The 22,297-nt window shown below is 46.7% G+C and overlaps 1 protein-coding gene and 1 non-coding gene across 3 annotated transcripts; both read right to left on the bottom strand.

Annotated features, from left to right (window-relative positions):
* Positions 1-176: 176 nt before the first annotated feature.
* Positions 177-259, bottom strand: TRNAL-UAA (transfer RNA leucine (anticodon UAA)). Its single transcript has one exon. It is a non-coding gene; the product is annotated as a tRNA-Leu (tRNA).
* Positions 260-2,418: 2,159 nt separating this feature from the next.
* EXO1 (exonuclease 1) lies at positions 2,419-20,038 on the bottom strand. Of its 2 annotated transcripts, none has more exons than XM_066581402.1 (14): positions 19,959-20,038; positions 17,082-17,287; positions 16,009-16,128; positions 15,589-15,712; positions 15,334-15,471; positions 14,235-14,447; positions 13,967-14,154; positions 13,546-13,642; positions 12,197-12,377; positions 10,882-11,110; positions 8,382-8,841; positions 6,737-6,838; positions 3,494-3,669; positions 2,419-3,398 (listed from the first exon to the last, which is right to left on the bottom strand). In XM_066581402.1, exons 2-14 carry the CDS (start codon positions 17,240-17,242, stop codon positions 3,392-3,394), a joined length of 2,196 nt encoding a protein of 731 aa, XP_066437499.1. In that variant the 5' UTR covers positions 17,243-17,287; positions 19,959-20,038; the 3' UTR covers positions 2,419-3,391. The 2 variants fall into 2 exon arrangements, with proteins under 2 accessions (XP_066437499.1, XP_066437500.1); XM_066581403.1 differs by having other exon boundaries at positions 17,082-17,290; positions 19,959-19,986.
* Positions 20,039-22,297: the final 2,259 nt, after the last annotated feature.

Below are 22,297 nucleotides of genomic sequence, written 5' to 3'. Positions count from 1 at the left end.
GCTGCTGCTGGGTGTAATGTGTCGGGTTCCATTGCTGCCGCTCATGTAGTGATGTTAGTAGCAGGCTCTGCGGGACTACAGGTCCCAGCAGAGAATCACAGCAGGAAAACATTAAAGAAATGTCATTCTGTAGTGAAAATACTAATATTGGACGTTGTGATGAAGTAAAATGTTGTTACCAGAAGTGGGGTTCGAACCCACGCGGACATATGTCCATTGGATCTTAAGTCCAACGCCTTAACCACTCGGCCATCCTGGTAGCTGTGAGCTGGAAGGGGGAACTGGGCTCAAAAAATGCGGCTCTGTAAAGGTAACATGGAGGCTATAGAACTGCCATTGCAGTGAAGGGCTGGGGTTACTCCGGGGAATCACCTTCACAGGAGCCACTAGCTGCACGGCCGCATCAACACGCCGGTGGTTACACAGCCGACATGCGCTTACACCCGCTCCGCCATGGATTTGCACACAGGAAAACCCTGCACTAACTCCTGGATACGTAAATACGCCAGTCTTCTGCGGACATTGCGCACATTTACACAAGCCTGATTCCAATAAGCTCTTGCGGTGCGCCAAGTCGCACAAGTCCCGACACGCTGCATATTCTCTCACATGATTACGCACGTGAAAAACAGTCATGTGAATGAGCCCAGTGAAATCAATGCAATCTGTCTTATGTGCGCACATTTTGTGTGATGCGCTGCACAAATATGCCGGTGAGAAGTGCCGCTCAGGAAACCGTAATCCAGCTGGTGCAAGCGGGTGCTGGAGAGACACTGCCCACAGACATTGCCCACCGCTGCAGCCTTCATAGTGCTTTTCTCCAAACCACTAGCCCAGCTGGGAGAAGAGCAGCTGCACAGAGGAGCGGGGTGCCAGAGTCATTGTCAGCGAGGGCACACATTCCGGCTGGCTGCAGAGGGCTGTACTTAAGCATGTAAACGGACATGTTGGCGCTCTGCCTTAAGCATGTATTTTGCACATGGGTAATACGGACGGCTTCACCCCCATTGTCTTGCGTTGGGGTATTCTGACGTGCATCGGCCGCGCCTGTATTTTATGCACGCGAAAACCCCAAATCCATCGCAGCCTTCCTCTTTTGGACAGAAACTGCCCATTAAGGTCAATGTGATCACGCAAGTACGTGGCGACTACACGATCCCTGCGTATTCAATACACATTCATGCATGAAGGAGGGAGAAGTCTGCGGGACCTTCACGCCGCGGGTTTTTTTTGTATATGAAAGTGCAGTGAATACATGTGCAAAAAACCCAAACCACAAAAGAGACCAAATACGCAGTAAATAGGCGCAATTTCGGTCCATGAAAACCCTTCATAGACCAAAACTGGCCCCGCCTGTGTGAATGAGCCCCAACTGTACCGACTCCTTACATGGTTGTGGCGCTCTGCACACTGATGCGGTTCCTCCCCTTCCACCTCTATACACGGAGCTTCCTGCCTTGGAGGGTGGTTAGGGGAGCGGTGTCGGTGACAGGTGGTGTTTTGCACCTACCAGAATGTTCCGTCTCACAAATAGACGTACAGAATTTACGGTACAATGTTGCCATTTTCAAACCTACATGTGAGCGCTGCAGATTTCTCAGTGGACTTCTCTGCACAGCCGGATGCCCCCTTATCATGTTCACCATCCATGTGGAATCCCCATGAATGTGAGGCGTATTCATGGGAAGACCGCCTCACATCACTTTGGGGTTGCAGGGACCCTCCGGAGCAGTGGATCGCATTGTCTCCCATTGGCCGCTAGGCTCCGAGACCACACAGCCAGATAGAACATGCTGCGATTTGCTTCCCGCATCGTGATGCCACGCAGGGGCAAAAAAGATTGCTCATGTATATTCCAAAGAAGCCAGACGAAGGCTGGAAAGGTGGAGTTCTCACTTGGATTTTTTTTTTTTATTCCACTAAGTCTTTATATTTGTCCCACTGCAGGCTTTGTATGTCAGTGTATCTGATCGCTTTTATAATACACTGCAATGCCGCAGTATCACAATGTATTACATGGTGCTGGAGGCTCAGCCAGAACCACAATGAGAGTCCACGAGCACCCAAGCAGGAGGACTGCAGGAAGCTTCTGAAAGAAAGGAATGACTGAAGTAATACTAGCGGACTTTTATACCGAGGGGATCGTTATAGAATTAATGAGGAACTAAAACCACCAGAATGTCTTTAGGTTTTGGCGCGACACTATTTTCGCACTTTCATCAGCATGTCAGAAGTCGGACTGACCCCATTATAGTCGCCGGGGTCCGTCTGGCTCCGCGCCAAACCTGGTGTCTTTGTTCGGCTTAGATGACGGTCGAACAACGGCGATCAGACCTGTGGATGCAGTGTAAACTCAACTGAAAGGTTAGGTGGGCTGGCGGCCCCCACGAGGCACGGCTGCTATAAATACAGACAGGCAACAGTAAAAATGTATTTATTGTCTTCACAGTTTATAGAAAAGATGTCGCACAAGTTTTACAGTTCATACAAATATGTACAAAGTCCTAAAACCATTCAGTACATAAGATGCCACTCTGATGGGCACAGCGGAGCCCCCAGTGGGCATCGCAGATACGGTTTACTGGTCAGCAATAATTTAGTCCTGGAGAACCCCTTTAAAGACTAACCATAAAAGTTACACCTCTGCGCCCGTCACTGAGGCATGCTGGGAAATAAACTCAGAGGGAAAAAGTCAACAGAAGAGATTCCTTCCCTCAGCGCTGCTAATATGCCAGGGCTGCAGTCTGCGCTGCCCGTCACCATGAGGCATTAACGCGGCCCTCTAATCCTGGACCGTCGTACCATCTCTCCGACTCCCTGATGCGCACTTTAAGGAAGCCTAAAGTGGCTTTTAGACGGAACATATCGTTCGGGAGCCAGCGACAATCAGAGATTACCCTTAGATCCTACACCTGCTTTGATTGGACGGTGCTGTCCATGTGATCAGTGCCGGACGGCCAGTCAGAGCAGCACGAAGTGTCTTACACTACCGATGAATACCAACGCACAGCGTGTGACCGATCGTCAGAGACGCAGTCCGGCCATCTTGTATGTCCGGGGATGGAGGGTTGTTTTTAAACATATTCCTAAGGTTAAAAAAATAGTTTCCTGTTTGAATGTGCGGCCCGATACACGGTCCTGTGCAGAAGACACAGGTCAGGATGCAAGGGGTGCGTTCAAGAACACATGACCAATAGGAATACTTCTTCCAGTGTTGTAAGACGTAGAAGGGACATGGCTTGTGTTTATTTCAGATTTTGTATCACAAATGTATTTTTAATTTTTCTGTATAAAGTCCTTTACGTAACAGAGGAACGAGGATCTTACAAGATCAAACCCGGATTCAAAGTCAGCGGCCAAGAAGGTGACCAGTAGCACCTTACAAGTGCCTCTAATGCCTGGAGGAAAGACAAAGACAGGGTTAAATATTAGCATTGTACAGGATGACGCGTGAACGAGGCGCCGATGCACGGGGTACTATGTCGCGTCTTACTTCTTATAACTGAAGTTCTTCCAAAGGTCGCTGATGGTGGCTTGCAGCCCGGGTCGGTTCTCGTTCTGTGAGGGTCTCGCTCGGCTACTCAGCCCGCTGGCATTTGCAGGGGTCATCGGCTTCAGTCTTGAACTAGAACGTCCATCCAGACTCCTGGATTTGAGCAGTCCAGACACCTGAGAAGTCCGTGGAACACACATCTTAGACATTAAGAAACAAAATAAGCATTGGCGCAGCGGCCTTCTTCATTGCTTTTACCAGTGCCTGGTTTCCTACCAGCAGTTTTACACAAAGGTTTGGATACTTCATACAGGGATGAGATGCAATACCAGACAAAGCCTACTAACAAGGGTGGCACTGCTTTTTCTTAGGGTGCATATTTTTTTCCTAATCCACGACAATCCCTTCGGCTGGGTTCACACAGGGCGGATTTGCCGTGGAAGTTTCGTTTGGAATGTCACTGGCAAATCCGCCTGCGGCCGCTAATCCCAGTACTGGCCAGCCACGAGGATGAGATTTGTCAAAAATCTTGTCCATGCAGGAAGGCCAATCCGTCGCAGCAAAGCCGGCGCTGTGGCGCAGATACCCCGGCCACAGCAGGTCTATTTTTTTTCCGTTGCGGCCACACTGCTCTCTATGGGAGCGCCGGCCGCAACGGAAAGCATGCAGTCAAGCCGTTCCAAAACCTGTGGCTAAGTGCCGCAGGTTTTGAAGCTGTGTCTTACCGGTGCAAATCTCACGTTTTTTCGCTGTGGCAAAACCGCAAAATTTCCAGGGGTATTAAAGCGACCCTCCTGTTTGGGGACAAATTTTGCCTTGGTACTGAAGGGGCATTTCTATTACCTGCATGCCCCTCTGATCCACTTGCTCAGAGTACAGTCTTCAGACTACCTAATCCTCACAGTGCATTGGGAGTGTTAAGAGTACCAACACACTGTACCTGCTCTTTGGCTACAGCCATCTTGGATGGCCACAAAGAGGGCCTGGAAGTGGTGGGTAGGAAGGGCGGCAGAGAAGAATAAATGGAGGTAATATAGCCCCTCCTGTCCCGGGACTGAATCTTGCCCTACAACCAGAGGGTCGCTTCACACTTTTTACAAGGAGCTTCTATGTTTTGACTACTGTAAGGCTGGTGTCACACCAACATATTTGCAGTGTTTTGTGCGCACGATAGGCAGTGAATAGAAGCCATTTACTTCAATGGGTTTGTTCACGTGTGATTGTTCTCAGTGAGAGAAACCAAGTAATCTTGTAGATATGATACCTTTCAATGGCTAACAAAAACAAATGATATTAATGCAAGCTTTCGGGGATATCTCGCCTCCTTCGTCAGGCTAGTTAATGAAACTAGTTAGGATGTCACATAATTATCACATACAGATGAAGCAGGGAGAACACATTCCTCTTAGTCTAAATAAATGTTCACACACAGAAATTCAAGACTGTCTTGTACTCAAAACAAACAGAGCTGAGACGTAAATTGTAAAATCAGTCCACTGAGCTCAGGACAGTTTTATGATGTGTCTCATCTCTCCTTCAGCTTGCACATGGAAGATGCAGCACCCCCTAGTGGATGGCAATATTACATGTCAAGTTCGGAATTTTTATGAAGTTTTAAAGAGAAAAAATAAATAAAATTATGATTCGGAGGAATCCCTCTTCACGTGTGTATTTTATGCATGCATTTAGTTTGCGCACAAAAATAGCACATTGAATTAACTTAATTGCCCATTTCAATGAATGGAAACATGCTTGTGTTTCTTTTTACGAGTGCAAAAAGTACAGTAAAACACACACTTACGCACTCCCATGCCAACACCCGTTGCACAAATGCGTGGCACAAATTTTGTGCATAAATACGCACAGGCCCATGTGATATCGGCCTTAGGGAGGTTTTTACAAAGGAGTGGAAATGGTGGGTTTATGTTGCTTATTACTAGAGTCCATTCTGTCTCTGACTCCACCCAATCTTCCTGCTTGGGGGCCACTGCATAGGAGGGACTGGAAGTGGAAGCAGACCTCGGCTTATTGTTGAACCACTTCGTGACCAACTGAATTTACAAACCACTTGCTGGGCTCCGTGCAGCAGCAACGTAAATCTACACTCTTCACTCACTGGGAAAAATCACGTCCCCCCCAAGAGGGTAAAACACAGGAAACAGGAGGTTACTAGCAGCCTATGCTTTGGATGCAGTCATCAGGACCCGATTACATCATCGGGACTTGAACCAATAAGAATGACAGCTACTCGTAGCGCAGACTGGTAGTTTGCTGTAATAAACTTTCCTAGGATTTCCGTGCTTCAGCAATCGCCCGCCTGTCAGTGTGAGAGAAGCCGGAAGTACCGTGAAGCATCACATGTTAACCCCAAATTAACCCCTTCTATTACAATCACCTATATTAATTTAGCTAGTAAAAGGTGATAATATAGCGACATTTAGTTAAAAAAAAAAACAAAAAAACTTATTAAAAATGAATCTAAGTGTACGTCTTTCACGTGTAGTAGATTTTGGTGTAGCTCTAGAATAAAATCTGTAGCACATTTAGCTCTGTGGGTCTGCAGTCGATTTCACCCTTTCAAATAAAAAGGGGCGAAGTTGGTTGTGAAGCCAAAATCTGCAGCAAAATCTGAACCAATGGCGTTATGCAGAATTTGACGCATGTTTCCCGCTGCAAAAATCTGCACTTGTTTTCTACATGTGAACGAATCGTTACATTATATTAGATATTACCTACATTCATTTAATCATCAATACCATTTATAGAAAATTAAACAAATATAATTGAAAATATTAATGTTAAAAACTTTTAAATATATTAAGTCTCCTAAATTGCTTGGAAACATGGAAGATTTCCAACATGCATCCTACAAATGAAGCGAAAAGCGCTGACCGTAGCGCAGCGGCCCCAGCTGACATCAATTCAATGCAATAGACACCCAGGCCGCAGCACCATGGTCAGCACTTCCTGCGCTAGTGACAGCGGTGTCTGGCATCCTGAGCAGTGCACCCTAGTTGACCGTCCGCTGATGACCCGTCCGGAGGATGGGGGTCTTCAATAGAAAACAGTGAGATATCCCTTATAAATCTAATGGGGGCTCATTCTCACTGTGTATATTGAGCTGGAAGCCCTGATCACTTCTATCTCTTCTGAGAGGAGGCAGAATAAAATGGTTACAAATTTAGTGGAGCTCCCATGTAAAGATCAGAGAGGAATCACTAAATTGTAGCAGCTTTGCATTACCTTAACTTTTCCGATGGGCTTTGGCTCAGGAAAAGTCGTCTGATGGACTGGAGACACTTTTAAGCTAAACTCACAAGTAGAATCTTCGGTTTTGTCGAGGCTCTGGTTATTGAAAAGAAAGGGGAAAAAAGGGGGTCATTCATGGTTGACAACCGCTGTACGACACAGAGCATTGGTTACACACAGCCGTGAGATCACATGCTATTGGCTGCTGTGGCGGGCAGAGTCTCAGCCACAAGCACTCTATTACGTGGGATAGAACGCACCCTTAAACATTCCTAATCACATTTGGCCAACAGAAGCTATACAGATCATTATAGACAACCCAAAATGGAATGACTTCCAGGGCCCCGGTCACGTCCCCACAAAGTGCTGTTAGGGGGATGTGACAAGGGGTCGGGGGAGGGATTCTTTAAACTCACCCACTACAAAGATTGCGTGGCAATGGAAAAGTTGACTCTTTTCAAAGCCCCATTCATGCACTCCTATACAAGTCTATGGGAGAGTACGTGCGTGGGACTCTGAAGAGAATCAGATTTTCTAGCGACAAGTGATCTTCGGAGAACGATCACACTGGATCCGGTGTTTTTGTTTCTTGTACCCGCCCAATCCAGTGCAATCACTCTCTGAAGATCACTTCCAACATGTATATTCTCAGGCTCCCTGTCAACACCGCCCCCCCCCCCTCAATAGCAGCATTAGTTTATGTGCAGACGTTACAGGTGCCCTTTAAAATAAAATGTCGCTAACAACGGTTTTAACGTTCTAGGTTACACGCCGCTGAACGCCTACGTTCTAGTCACACGCCGCTGAACGCCTACGTTCTAGTCACATTCACATTGGCCGTGTTCACACTAGCAGGTTGGATCCCACTTGCGGTATTCCAGCTGTGAGCCCGGTTGGTCATCCTGTGTATGGCTGCGTAATGTACTGTGTGCGACTGTATACTCCCGAAGATAGTCATGCGCAGTACAGCTTTTTTTATTTGTATTCTCCGCAGCGTCTCTTAGGGATGATGCGGGTACCTGCAGCCCGTACACAATGTAGTAGTGGGCCGTGGGTATATCTGTGACCATACAGCACCATGGGCTCTATGTTGCGGAATCCGCTACATAATAGAACATGCTGCGTTCTATTTCCCATAAGCGGATCACACTATTCAGACCTGCTAATGTGAGTGGAACGGTGTAACCCCATGTATTTAACTAAATAGCATATTACCAAAGCATACGATTGCGGAATCTGAAATTCAAATCTGGCCTTGACAAGGAAAAAAAGGAGAGCGTTAAACTAAAAAAGGGCTGCAATGGGAAGGGGTTAGGGTGCTTTCACATCTGCTCTGGGGATCCCGATTTCCTGCTCAGTTCGGAGAGCTGAACATCGCCAGGCGGACCCCATTGACTTTAATGGGGTCCGCCCGCTTTTGGATGGAAGAAATCACAGAGGTTATGACTGATGTGAAACCCCCAAGGCTGCCGGAATCAGCCATTGAATGACAAGATTTCATTTGTGCTGGCAGGTGCAAAATGCTAATCAAACTAAAGAGCTGACAATCTTCTCCCATCCAGAACATCCCGGGTTTCCCAACGGACGCCTATCATGGAGAGAGAGAACAAGTAAAGGAAGAAAAAAAAGTTAGTCTTACTTCTGAGCCGGAGTCTTTGATTTCGACCACTGCTAGTTTACATTTATTCTCCGAGGATGTTAAGACCGGACTGGGCGGGTCACCGCCGCTCTGATACGTCTCGGGGGGGTCCGCCCGGTTCTCCATCCTTGACTCAGATACACTGTTAGTCCTCTGAAAACGTTTAAGGGACTGCAGGGAAGGGGAGACATTGACCGGTTGTGTGTCACCTTGGGTCCAACTTCCCGACCAGCTAAAACAGTTTCTTGGGTTTTGGAGTGGAGGGGTAGAGAAAGGGCTGATGGCGCTGGTTTTAGGAGGTGGAGTCGGCGTTCCGTTACACGGTTTATCAACGTCTTCTGTCTTGTCTTTGCTTGGAGTTGTGTCAGACGCTCCATAATCGCTGGGGATTTGCGTCTTTTCTTGCTTTACGTCGCCGTCCACACATTCAGTCCTCAGGTCAGAGGGCTTACTGAAGTACCTGGGCAGCAGCATATAAATGGTTACATATACACCAGCTGCACGAGTTCACGGCAGTTAGATGGGCTTTCATCTGAATCGGAGACCACTTCAGTTCAAACTATACTATCCTTCCAACAGTGACGGAAACCAAACTGGTCTCCATCTGACACACAGAAGTCTAAGCCTCCACCCAGGGTTACCGCAAAATACCATTTACAGCAATTCAGACAAAACTGCAAGATAGAAGCCGAAAGCGGAACATAGAACTCGTGTGTGAAAAGGTCCTTACACAAAAAGGGGGTATTAAAGAATAAAGTATCGATAACCCATCCATGGGATAGGTCACGAATAGTAGATTGGCGAGAGACCACCGATCAGCTGATTGCTGTCACTTCAGCCTGTATCAGGCGCAGCACTGTAAATTTCATAGTGGCTAGGCCTGGTACTGCAGTTCAATCTTATTCACTTGAAAGGGACTGAGCTGCCCTCAGGCCATGTGACCGATGTATGTGACATAACATGCCTGAGCATTGGCGAAGCGCTCACCGGAGGGCCTCTTCAACCAGCTCATCGGCAGAGGTCCCAAGCAGTGAAGTCACACCGATCAGCTACTGAAGACCAATCCTTAGGACGGGTCATAACTAGTTTAGCCTTGGGAAACCCCTTTAACTTAACCTTACTAACTAGGAATCTTCTCCACTGGTCTTACAGGACCCTCTCAAGAGTAGCTGAATCACTGAATATTATTTAAAGAGGATCGCCCATCAGTTCTGTCTTGCAGTAAAAACTTGTCCAAGCATCTTGCATCTTCCTGTTATTCCCCCTGGACATGTGTGAATATATTGACAACTGGGAGTTAACATTCCACTTACACACCACCACACTGACTGGACAGGGTGAGGTTGTGTAGGGACACACCCCATTGACATATGATAGGAAAACACTCAGTTAGCAATTTATTCCAACACTTCCAAGAGGAATATCAGAGGAAAAATAAAAAGACAAAACTCTAATAAATGATGTTCCAGAACTGTAATTTCATGGTGAATACAAGTATTGATTAGACCAGACTGGTCAGGAGAGGTGACAAGTCCTCGTTAAGCAATTAAGTTGAGTAACTCTAAATACTTTGATTTTGAGTTGCATAAAAAGTTTGCCAGTGATATACTGTGTTTCCCTGAAAATAAGGCAGTGTCTTATATTAAATTTTTGTTCAAAAAGGTTTCACTTATTTACATGTATAGCTGCCTGGACACTATTTAAATTGACTTTAATTAACTGTTAGCAGGGCTTAATTTTGGAGTAGGGCTTTTATTTCAAGCATCCTCAAAAAGCCTGAAAAATCATTTTGCATCCTCAAAAATTCTGGAAAATCATGCTATGTCTTATTTTCAGGGTATGTCTGATTTTCAGGGAAACAGGGTAGCATTAATAAAGGTGTCCTCTGGGACTCTTACCAACGATGTCCTCAGGATAGGTCATTAACCAGTGATCGGCAGGGGTCCGCCACTTGAGATTCCAGCTGATTACCAGATCGCAGGGCCCGCTGTCCATGTAAAGAGCACTGGAAGCAGATATTGCTGCCAATATTGTAGCAGCTCAGTTAGCTACTAGGAACAGCTCCCACTGAATTTAATGCTGTGCCTGCAGTATGGACAGCAATATCTGCTTCCAGCACTCTAGGTCTGTTGTCAGTACAGAGATCAGCTGATCAATGGGAATTCTGAATGGTTGACCCCCGCCAATCAACTATTGATGCCCTATCCCAAGCACAGGCAACCTTTAAGTTTTGGTTCAGAAAGACCTGCATTCATTGCAATATGGCCGCTCCCACAGAGCTGCAGCTACAGGCCGCTCCCACATTAGTGTATATGTAACAGGGTGTCAGACAACTGTCCGGTCCCTTCTGCGGGTGTACGGACCTGAACATAGGCATCTATGACAGGGAGTTGGGGGACAGTATACACCCGGGCAGACACATGTCCATAATACAGGCACAAAAATGCACCAGGAACACACTTGCATGAAATCGAAGAACGCAACCCCTAGTTATACACACCGACTTCTGGTCCCCGGGACAGAGAATGAGCCGCATTCTTCATTTTTCTTTTGTAGAAGTGTAGCAAATCTGTTCTTTGTCTTGGGTGGAGACTCTGCAGGATCGTCCAATGGCTGCAAGGCGCTCAGACCAGGAATCCGCAGCGTTACCTTATCTTTACATTCTATTTTAGGTTTCTTATTTTCAGAAAACGAATACTGACTGAGGAGATCCGATTCCGACGGCCCCCCTGGAAGACAGCAGACTTGGTTAGGGTCACTGAGCGCACAGAGACCACGACAATATACAGAAGGGACTTTTTGTTGAGCAACTTGCAGTAACATTTCTCAATGGTAAAACAACATTAATACAACATTAACAGGACCCGGCCGCAGAGAAGTATTAGCTGGAGGTCAGCGTGAAGGACGTTGTTCTCCGCTCGGCTGCCTTGATGTTTCATACCATCTTGCAGCTCTGTTGTATCACCAACTGGACAAGTGTGGCCTACAGGAAGGTTACTGTAGAACACAAACCAAGCTGCCAAACAATCCTATAGGTACAAAGGCGTTCGAAAAGGAATATAATTAGGTTTTCGTGTGTCAGGCGATGCAGATTTTCTCTAAAATGACGATTTTTCAAGAAAGAGGTTAGGTCTGCTATGCTGGAATCACTGGAAAACTGAAACTTAAGTTTGAGGCTCTTCCAGTAGGTGGCACCGTAGACCCATAGCAAGGAAGGATCGGTCACTGACAAAACAGTATATTTTCAGATATGGGAGAAACTAAGTGACTAAGGCTAGTTTTACATGGGCAAGGGCGATATCGGGCCATGATTCACGGCCTGATATTGCCCTTTCCACCATGTGAAAACAGCCTCGCGTCACTGCAGAAAAATCCCTTCATTCCATTGCTTTCAATGGGGCGGCAGCAATGCTGGACCCATTGAAAGTGATGGGAGAACTCTGGGATACTCTGACAGCAGTGGCAAGGGATTCCTTCTTCCCCGCGGAGAATCCCTTCCCAGGTACAGCATTATTCACATATTTGACAAAAAAAACAAACAAAAAAAAAAGACAACCTTTAAAAAAAATGGCCTCAATTTAGGAAGTTTTAGCAATTACATGCCAATCCTATTGGTCTATTTTTACCACCTACATAGACATGACAGTAAAAAACGTTGGAATTACTTGGATGTGTTTAACCTTATAGGAGTTCTTCTCTGTTAAAGTGACACAAGATTTCAAGGCTTGGCCATAAAGGCATAACCAGGACAGTCCTGAGGGGTGAAACACAATGCCCAAAGGTCGGCCGATGCACTGTGATCTGCACAACTTTACCTTCAAGAGGTCTTTTCATTTGGTCTTTGCTCCTTGGTAATATTAGGCCTCGGGGTTTGGGCTTTTCCCCCACGTGGGGGTTCTCCTCAGTTTCTAGATTCTGGGTGTAATCTCTCCGCCAGATGCTGTTGGATAGTAGAGTGTTCCTGCCATTCCAGCTGTGACTGCTCTGCTTAGAAGACTAAAAGATAAAACAAGTGTGAAAAAAACAAGCCAAAACTCAAGGAAAGAACTGGATGATCATTAACACATCTGGCTTAACTCCTTCAGACTTCATTAGGGAGGACAATCGGGATCATGGGACTCCCATTAACCCATCAGAGGTGGGTCAGTACAGAGATCTCTCCCATCATCTATTATACCCAGTACAGTAACAAGGGGGCGCTCTAATAACTATGTATAGATATATCAGGGGTCAGTATAGAGATCTCTCCCATAATCTATTATACCCAGGACTGTAACAAGGGGGCGCTCTAATAACTATGTATAGATATATCAGAGGACAATACAGAGATCTCTCCCATCATCTATTTATATCCAGGACTGTAACAAGGGGGCGCTCTAATAACTATGTGTAGATATATTAGGGTCAGTACAGAGATCTCTCCCATCATCATACCAGGACTGTAACAAGGGGACGCTCTAATAACTATGTATAGATATATCAGAGGACAATACAGAGATCTCTCCCATCATCTATTATACCCAGGACTGTAACAAGGGGGCGCTCTAATAACTATGTATAGCTATATCAGGGGTCAGTATAGAGATCTCTCCCATCATCTATTATACCCAGTACAGTAACAAGGGGGCGCTCTAATAACTATGTATAGATCTATCAGGGGTCAGTACAGAGATCTCTCCCATAATCTATTATACCCAGGACTGTAACAAGGGGGCGCTCTAATAACTATGTATAGATATATCAGGGGTCAGTACAGAGATCTCTCCCATCACTTATTTATACCCAGGACGGTAACTGTAACAAGGGGCCGCTCTCTACATCTAGAGGAAAGGTTTCTACACAGACATAAAAGGTCTTCTTGGTCTTCTTTAGTGTAAGAGCAGTGAGATTACGGATCTCTCCTGAGGCTGCGGTGATGGTGAATTAGATATAAGAGTATTAGAGGTTCTGGACTCCTTTCTTGAGTGATACAATATTACATGTTATATCACTGATTACTTTAGAAGGGTCGGTGATCCGGGGATTATTCAGACTGAAGTCGGAAGGGATTTTTTTCCCACTAAAATGAGGAGAATTGGCTTCTACCTGATTGGGTTTTTTCCCTTCCTCTGGATCAACACTGTCTTTTCTCAACCTTACAAGCCATCTTGTTGGTATATCTCACCTGTGGAACATCAGGATTGTAGTCATCTACCTTTTCCATTGTGTTGACATCCACGTTTCCAAGAGCAACTTGATAAGCAACCGAATCCCCAATATTACTAATTTATTTTTAAAGAAAAAAGGGAGAAGAAGAAACCCATCCAATCCACATAAAACAGAGGAAATCTGCAGCAGGAGGAGGCAGACGGGCAGCGCAAGGTACCACAGGTGTACTAAGAGGCTTCAGCCTCTCAATCCTCGTGAGCCATCTGACTCCGGCGGCATTTCTCTACATCCGTCCGACTATGGAATAACGGGGCCCGTGTACCAGATACCAGGCGCTGTCATAGGATTAGACCCCAGCATCCCTCCAGCAGCAGAACGCTGGATGTAGTTTTAGGAAGCTGTGAAGTGCTGTAAACATGTTTCCATGAGAAGGATACGGCCCGGCGTAGCTGAGCTCTTCTGGGCGCATCCCATCTTCATAGGGATTTAGCGGAACCAGCTTTCTTTTTACAGGATCAAAGACCAGCTGGTACAGAAATGTGTTGTTTGCACGAATAAAACCCTCAATGTAGCCGTCAGGAACCACAACGCTGGTTTTCAGATACTGCCCAATTTTCCTAATGACCTGGAAAATAAATGAAACCATTCAGAACAAGCAAATCCCATTACTGAGCGAGCCGGCAACTACAGAGCGCAGGCCGTTACCTGAGTAATATCCGGATTATTGGCGATCTTCAGAAGTTTACTTGCTTTGGCTAGACCAATGCCATGAATAGAGGGCAGATAGTCACAGCCAGACAGAATGCACATGTGCCGGAACTTCTCCTCCGTGAACACGTCTCCAAGATGCTTACACATCCCGAATCTGTCTTGATCGATTTCTAAACCATTTCCAAACTTGTCCATTTTCAGAATTACCTGGAGAAACAGGAAGGATATTCAAATGTCTTCGTCATTAGGTTTGTTATCAGGTTAAACACGACTTTCTGTAGCGCCCCCACATCTCCACGCACCTACACTCTCCCCAACTGAGTTTTCCCAAAAATAAGACCCTGTCTTATATTAATTTTTGCCACAAAAGAAACACTAGGCGTTATTTTTAGGCGATGTCTTATTATACTTACCTAGCAGCTGCAGCAAGTGCGCCGTAGCTCCGGAGACCAGTGGGAGGAAACGGACCGTGGCTGCTAGGTAATGTATGGTTTTTTTTTTTTTTTATGTAATTCAGCTAGGGCTTATATTTCAAGATACCCCCCCCCCCCCCCCCTTTCTTCACTAGAAAATCCTGAAAAATCTGGGTAGGGCTTTTTTTGGGCTAACATAGGAGACTTTTTGCAGTCAGTGGAGTTTGCAAATGAATAGCAGCACTGAGTAGACTCCACAGGGGGCTGCAACACAAAGTGTAACTTCTAACCAGCCTACGGTGATATCACTGCCCTCCAGACTATCACTTTGGTCAGCTTGGTGAGTCCAGTTCCAGTCATGGCTGAGATGGGAATACCCATGTCTGTGATGCGGACCACCCTGCCGGGGATTACATAAGGAGCAGAACAGCCCGGCTTACACTGTTTCCATAATTTCTATTGAAGTAAATGGTAGTTATGGAAACAGCACAAGACTGCCACCTCAGCAGTTTCCATAATGTCCGGCAGGGCAGTCAGGTCACAAATGCAGATAGTCCCATTTCAGCCATGACAGATTGAGTTGGGAAAATCCCCTTAGACAGTGAACGATTAATAATCCTGACATATTTTGGATTTTGTGCACAGACGCTGGTCGATAAATGGACATTGAAAATTCTCACCGTTTTACACCCAAAAGCAAGAAGGTCGGAATCTTCTGTAATGATCGCCTGGGCAAATCCATTTTTATTTAAATACGCCAGCTGAGAATCCGCCTCGTAGGGAGCGACGATACAATCAATGCCTTCAGAGCGCGCCGCCTACAACAGGGGAGATCTAAGGCGTCAAGGACTGCACAAGACAACGCATCTGCACTCTTACTTATGGCGGCTATGAAGACGACCGATCACACCACAGCAATCAGAACCAGAACTCACTTTAATAACCGCATGCGCCATTTCTGAAGTGATATTTACGGCACGTGAAAAGCAATCTCTGGCGTCTGCCAGCTTGCCTTCTCTCAGAAGCTGCTTCCCCTTCTGCAGATTCAGCTGCCGCCTCCTGCAAGAGGGAGATTGTTAGATTTCCTGCAAGATCAGCAGAAAATAAACACCTGAAGATTTCCAAAAACAAACAAAACCCACAAAGTAAAAGGCGCAGTTCATTTACAACGGAGGCTGCGGTGCTGTCGGATCCGCCATACAACTTAGTGAGGTCCATCCAGGTTTCTGTCATTTTGACAGCCAGAATAGCGCTGCACAATTCCTGCCATCAGCAGTGACAGAACCGGCCAAGGCTCCAACCGTCCATGAGACCAGCGCCAAATCTATTTCCTCCCCGCCTCTGTGGTTACTTACTCTCGTCTGCTCCGCTCTACATCCTTCTTGGAAGGCAAGGTGCATCCGTCGAACACCAGGATGGGCCGGACCCCATGGGACAGCAGCATGTGCACAAGCTTCATGCAGAAGGCCACATACCTGCATTACAGGAACACAATGTATTTTTTGCACATATACCCAACTAGCTAATATACCTGGCTTCGCCCGAGTTAGTTTGGTCTAGGTGTTTATGTGTTTGCACAGAAACTTTTCTGAAGTGGTGGTTACTTTAGGGGAACCGAGGAATAAAATCTGCATACACATAGAGGAGCGTTAGATTCTCCTCAGACTGCATGTACCGATGTCCCTCTGCAGAATGTGCCACCCCTCACACTCTACTTATTTAGGACCTAAAGAATGCTCACGCCAAATTTCATGCTTGTACAAAACCGGGAAGTTACATTACATAGGGGTGCACTTCCTTTTGCAATTAGCATTGAATAATCGAGTTGTGACTTACTTTTCCTATTTAGGACCCAAACAATTATCATCCCAAATTTCATGTTTGTACGACATTGGGAAGGTAGAAAATTAGTGGCGAGTCAGTGAGGGCTTTCACTAATTATATATATATTTTCACTATCACCTGATGCGCTTGAAAGAACTGTGGGGAGATCTGAGGTTACAAGCACTATGGGTTCCTGACAGATGCGGTGTCGTCACAATGTCCTTGCACATATTGAAGTCAACAGCCACAATGAGGTCTCTATGTATAGAAAGACACTTCAATGAGACTGGCAGTAGGAGAACTCATACTCTGATACCCAAGGGTGTATTTAAATGGGCGAGTGCGATCTTGGTTCAAGAAGATTGAACCGATATCACACTTGTAAATCAGCGATTTTACATGTGACCGATGCATTTTGTAAGAAAAACACATTGCTGTGATGCGCTTTTTAGGCACGTGGGGGGAGGGGGGGGCTCCAGCAAACAGCAGCGCCCTGAGCCATACAGAGCGAGGCTCATCACTGCGACACGCTGCATGCAGAATACAGTCCTGCTGAGTCCTGTATGATGAGGCTTCCGCACGAGGGTCCCCGGGACATACTTACTGGTCGGTAGGTTCTCCTTTTGCTAATTTCTCAGCGCAGCCAAAGGCCCCTTTATGCAGCCAGCAGTAGGTGTCCACCGCCACCGTCCGCCCCTTGTACTTCTTCACATTGATGGGCTCAGAGGCTTCTTTAAGGAACTGCAACAGACCCTGAATCCCCATATCTGCGGCGGTGCTCTGCGGGGGACAACTCCGACCCTGCCGGTCCTGCTAAACAATAACACAGTCAGTGACAGCAGAAGCCACACATTACTGCACATACGAGGGGCCTCAGTCTCGGCGGGACGGTTGTATCGTTCACAGCACCATTTATTGCGCTGTATAAAATATTGGGTAACTTCTACAACTCTCTAAGGCCCCCTGTCCACGGACGTGATTTTGCCGGCGAATCACGCCGTCTGACACTTCCATAGCGTTGCTATGGAAAGCGCCGGCCCCATGTCTACGAGCATAGAATCATTGTGATTCTCCGCTCCCGGCCAGCAATTTGCAGCATGCTGCGATTCTCCGCGGTCAGCCTGTCAAATAGGCTGACCAGCGGAGATCCGTCTGCCGGCTCCTGCTCCCGGGCGGCTCCCGTGGCGGAGATTCGTTGCGGGACTTCGCAACGCCCGTGGACAGGGGGCCTAAGTTAGGTGAGATGGAAGAAGGTGTGATCACAGCATCTCAGGGGTCTGCAGGTTCATAGTGCAGTAGAGGCATGTGACAGTCACTACACCTCCAATCACCTTCTGAAATGTAACAAGTATTGGTCATTGTGGGTCCGGTTGCTGAGCCCCCCACTGATCGCTGTGGTGCTCACCTCCTCGGGGGTCTTCACTGGTTCTTGTCGTCTGGCAGCGAATGACAGGGTTACACAGCACTCCCTATAGACCTCTATGAGGGCCGGCATCAGCCACCGGTAGACGAGAACCAGCAAAATGTCCCCACACACCAGCCATCAGCGGGAGTCTCAGCAGTAGGACCCCCACTGGTCGTCATTATTATTGATATGTCACAGGTTAGTTGGCGGTGCAGCTCCTCTAACGACGTTCTGCGGGCCAGAACCTTCCCGTAAGGCCGTCCCTTATAGTTTCAGGTTTTACTACTTAAAAAGAGAAAACTTTCTGTAAAATATATATATATTTTTTTAACATGAACTCCGAGCAGCAGACACTTGTACACGTTCCCCTCTGCCGGGGCGGGTCTAACAGGGCACTGTACATCATCTCCACTGGCTCAGTGGGGGCAGGTCTAACAAGGCACGATAGATCTTCTCCACTGGCTCAGTAGGGGTGGGTCTAACAAGGTGCGGTACATCTTCCCCTCCGTGGGAGGCAGTCTAACAAGGTGCGGTACATCATCTCTGCTGGCTCAGTGGGGGCGGGTCTAACAAGGCGCGATACATCATCCCCTCAGTGGGGGCGGGTCTAACAAGGCGCGGTACATCTTCCCCTCCGCGGGGGCGGGTCTAACAAGGCGCGGTACATCTTCCCCTCCGCGGGGGCGGGTCTAACAAGGCGCGGTACATCTTCCCCATGGGCTCAGTGGGGGCAGGTCGAACAGGGGGCGCTGCAGTGTTTATTGCTACCATTTTAGGTAGAGGTCACTTTTTGGTTAAATTTTTTAAATTAAATTTTTATTGTGAGACGGGGCGACTTAAAACCCCCACAATTCAGGCGTTGTGTTTGTTAGCAGCGGTCACCGCGGGAAAATGGAACAAGGATTTTTTTAGAATTGTTCGTTATTTTGACTCTTTTACATATTTCTATATTTTCTTTTACATAGTAACAGTATGTTAGGCTGAAGGGAGACAATAGCCATCCAGTTCAGCCTGTTTCACCCCCCCCCCCCCCCCCCCGATGGTCCAGAGGAAGGCAAAAAATACCCCAAACACCCATGTAACTCATTTAAAGGACAAAAATTCCTTTCTGACTCTATAATGGCAGCCAGAGTAATTCCTGGATCAACGTTAGAGATCAACAACCCGCTGGTCACCTAATGTCTATATCCTGTAATATCATAGCAATCTAGAAAGACATCCAGTCCCCTCCTAAACTCCTCTATGGATTTTGCCATCACCACGTCCTCAGGCAGAGAGTTCCACAGTCTCACTGCTCTTACAGTAAAGAATCCCCTTCTGTGTTGATGATGAAACCTGCTTTCTCCTAGACGTAGCGGATGCCCTCTTGTTACTGATGCAGTCCTGGGTATAAACAGATCATGGGAGAGATCCTTGTATTGTCCCCTTATGTATTTAGTCCCCACAAGACGGCTTCACACGGCTGAGAAACGTGCGTGCGGTTTCTGCGTTACTAATAGGAGCCCTATTTCTGCGGGAAGGTGCTGCGGGGTCCGCAGGGCGTCAAATTGCAGACAACGTAAACCACCCGCAGATCCTCTAACCGCCGCAGGATCGCTGCTCCACAGAAGTGATGGGAGACGGGTTTAACAGAAAACCGCCTTCATTGGCGTGAAGCAGCACGTTGGCGAGTGTGATATGGAGGCGGTCCGCGGAGGGGGCGCATATTTTACAGCAGTTTTAAAAAGCGGCGCTCGTTATTTATTTTTTGCATTTTTACCTCCATATTTGTATTTTATTCATCAAAAACAGACCAGCATTTGCCCAATAGAAAACAGTAAAGACCAGGACTGAGCCCAGCGGGCGGGCGGCTCTCCTAACACGTGATGTGGGACCGCAGCACGGAAGGGGTTTAGAAGTGCATTCAAGACATCTAGTTTTCCCTAGTACGGCTACCACCACATTCTTGGGCATGATGGGACTTGTGGTCCTCCTGTAACCCTTACTGGAAATATAAGTCGTCTGTAATGGGGGCGCCCTACAAGTCCCGGCAGGTCACGTGCTCCGCTATGGGGGTCCTTCGGTGACTGTACCCACCTGCCGCCGCTCTCCGTGCTCCCCCTGCCGTCCGCCGCGCCGGCTCACTGATGCTTCACATTTGGCGCGCCGGCAGTCTGCGGAGGACGTCCCACCTCAATCACGTGATTCCATGGAGGGGGCCGAGCGTAAGAACTCCGGCCGCCATGATAAGTCAGGGAAGTCACACGCCTGGGGAGGTCGGGACGCAGGGACTGTTGAAGTAGCTCTTTATAAAACGTAATAAAGGCCCGGGGCTTCCTTGGGTCACATGTCCGCACTAACCGGTATAAGAAATGACTTGAGGGGAGTAATGACGGCGGGCGAGCGGGAGGTCACGTGCTGTTATTACGTCACCGGGGAGTGTGGCGGGAAAACAGGCTTCGGCAGCGCGTGAGGTGATTGCAGGCAGTAAGGAGTGTGGCTCTGGCTGTGGGGTGGCGTGCCGGCAGTGCGCCCCGTGCGGCCCGGGTGTGGTAGTGCCATCCGCCGGCTACATGCCGGCTCCTAATTTTAAGTGGTGCCATTTATTCTTCTATTTCATTCTTAGGGCGTTCAGTGTGCACAATAAGTGATGCTCCGTTTCTGGCGGCGCCGCGGTTATAGTTTTTTTTTACTTTTTTTGTATACTAAAAAAAACACTTAAATATTTTTTGTCTTGTGCCACATTTTTATCCTTCCACTGCGGCGCTCCATAAAGACCTGTTCTTTGCGGGATGAATTCTTGTCTTTTATCCTATTTTCAGGAACATTTAACACTGATTAATTTTTATTCCGTTTTTTGTTGGAGGCGCGACTAACCAGATCTGCGCTTCTGGCATGTGTTATTTAATATTTAACAGCGTTTACCGGGCTGTGGAAATAATATATTCTGCAGGCTGGCACCATTATGTCAGTACTACGTTAATGCAGGTTTTTTTTTCTTGCAACTTTATCACATTTTAACCCCTTCATGACACAGCCCTTCCCCCCCCCCCCCCCTTAAAAAAAATCCTGACTCCTTTTTTTATCCCTAGACGTCGCTGCATGAAGGCTGGCTGTTTTTTGTGGGACGAGTTGTAGTTTTCAGTGGTGCTATTTAATGTACCATATAATGTACTGAAAAACTTTTACAAAATTCTAAGTGGAGTAAAATGAAAAAAAACATTCCACCCTCTTTCAGTGCGTATTGTTTCTACGGCACACAAACTGCAGCAAAAATGACCTGATAACTTCATTCTATGGGTCTGTACGATTACTACGATACCAAAGTTGTATAGTGTTTTGTTTTTTTTTTTACTATACTACACTTTTTTTTTTTTTTTTTCATTTTTTAAAGACATTTAATTTTTTTCAATTATTTTCTGCCGTCATCTTGTGCGCGCAATAACTTTATTTTTCTGTCGACGTAGTTGAGCGAGGGCTCATTTTTTTGCGGGATGTCCTGTAGTTTCCGATGGTACCAATTTGGAATACATACGACTTTTTGATTTCTTTTTATTGGGTTTTTTTCTGGAAGACAGGGTAACTAAAAAAGTGCATTTCTGGCGTTCTTTATTTTTTCCGCACGACTTTCACCATGTGGGAAAAAGAATGCGCTACTTTGATCAGACTTTTATGGACGCGGCGATACCAGATATGTATGTTTTATGATTTAGATTTTTTAATAGATATGGCAAAAGGGAGGTGATTTAAACTTTTATAACTTTTTTTTTTTTTTTTTTTTTTTACAATTAATAAAACTTTTTTTACTTTTTTTTTTTTTTTTACTTTAAAGTCCCCCTGGGTGACTACAACCAGCGATGCTTTGATCGCTCCTGCAGTATGACGTAATGCTACAGCATTACATCATACTGCCATTTGACAGGCAGTCTATCAAGCCACCCCACGGGGATGACTTGATAGGCAGCCCTGGGGCCTTTCTAAAGGCCCCCAGCTGCCATGACACCTGCACGGCTCCCCGATCTCACTGCGGGCAGGGCGTGTGGGACCCCCGAACATTGCTCGGGGAATTTAAATGCTGCTGTCAGACTTGACAGCGGCATTTAAAGGGTTAATAGCCGCGACCGGTCGATAGCGGCTGTTGCCCGCGGGTGTCAGCTATAGTAAACCACTGACGCCCCCGCTGTATGCAGAGAGGTCGTTCCGCATACATACCCTGACGCTCCAGGACGTAAATGTATTTCCTGGAGCAGGAAGGGGTTAAGAAGGGTTTTCTTTTTTGTGTGTGGCGTTTTTGTTTTTATTTCTGCATTGCAAAGGCCACATAACTCTTATCATTTTTCTTTCTTTCTTTTTTTTTTTTGTGTCAACACTATGTGTTCTCTTTTCACGGTGTGCACTGCATGGGTTAATTGTACTTTCCCCTGGCATTACAAATG

Source organism: Eleutherodactylus coqui, chromosome 10 (genome assembly GCF_035609145.1).
Source record: "Eleutherodactylus coqui strain aEleCoq1 chromosome 10, aEleCoq1.hap1, whole genome shotgun sequence".
Lineage (NCBI taxonomy): Eukaryota > Metazoa > Chordata > Amphibia > Anura > Eleutherodactylidae > Eleutherodactylus > Eleutherodactylus coqui.
This window is presented reverse-complemented; position numbering and strand designations above follow the sequence as displayed.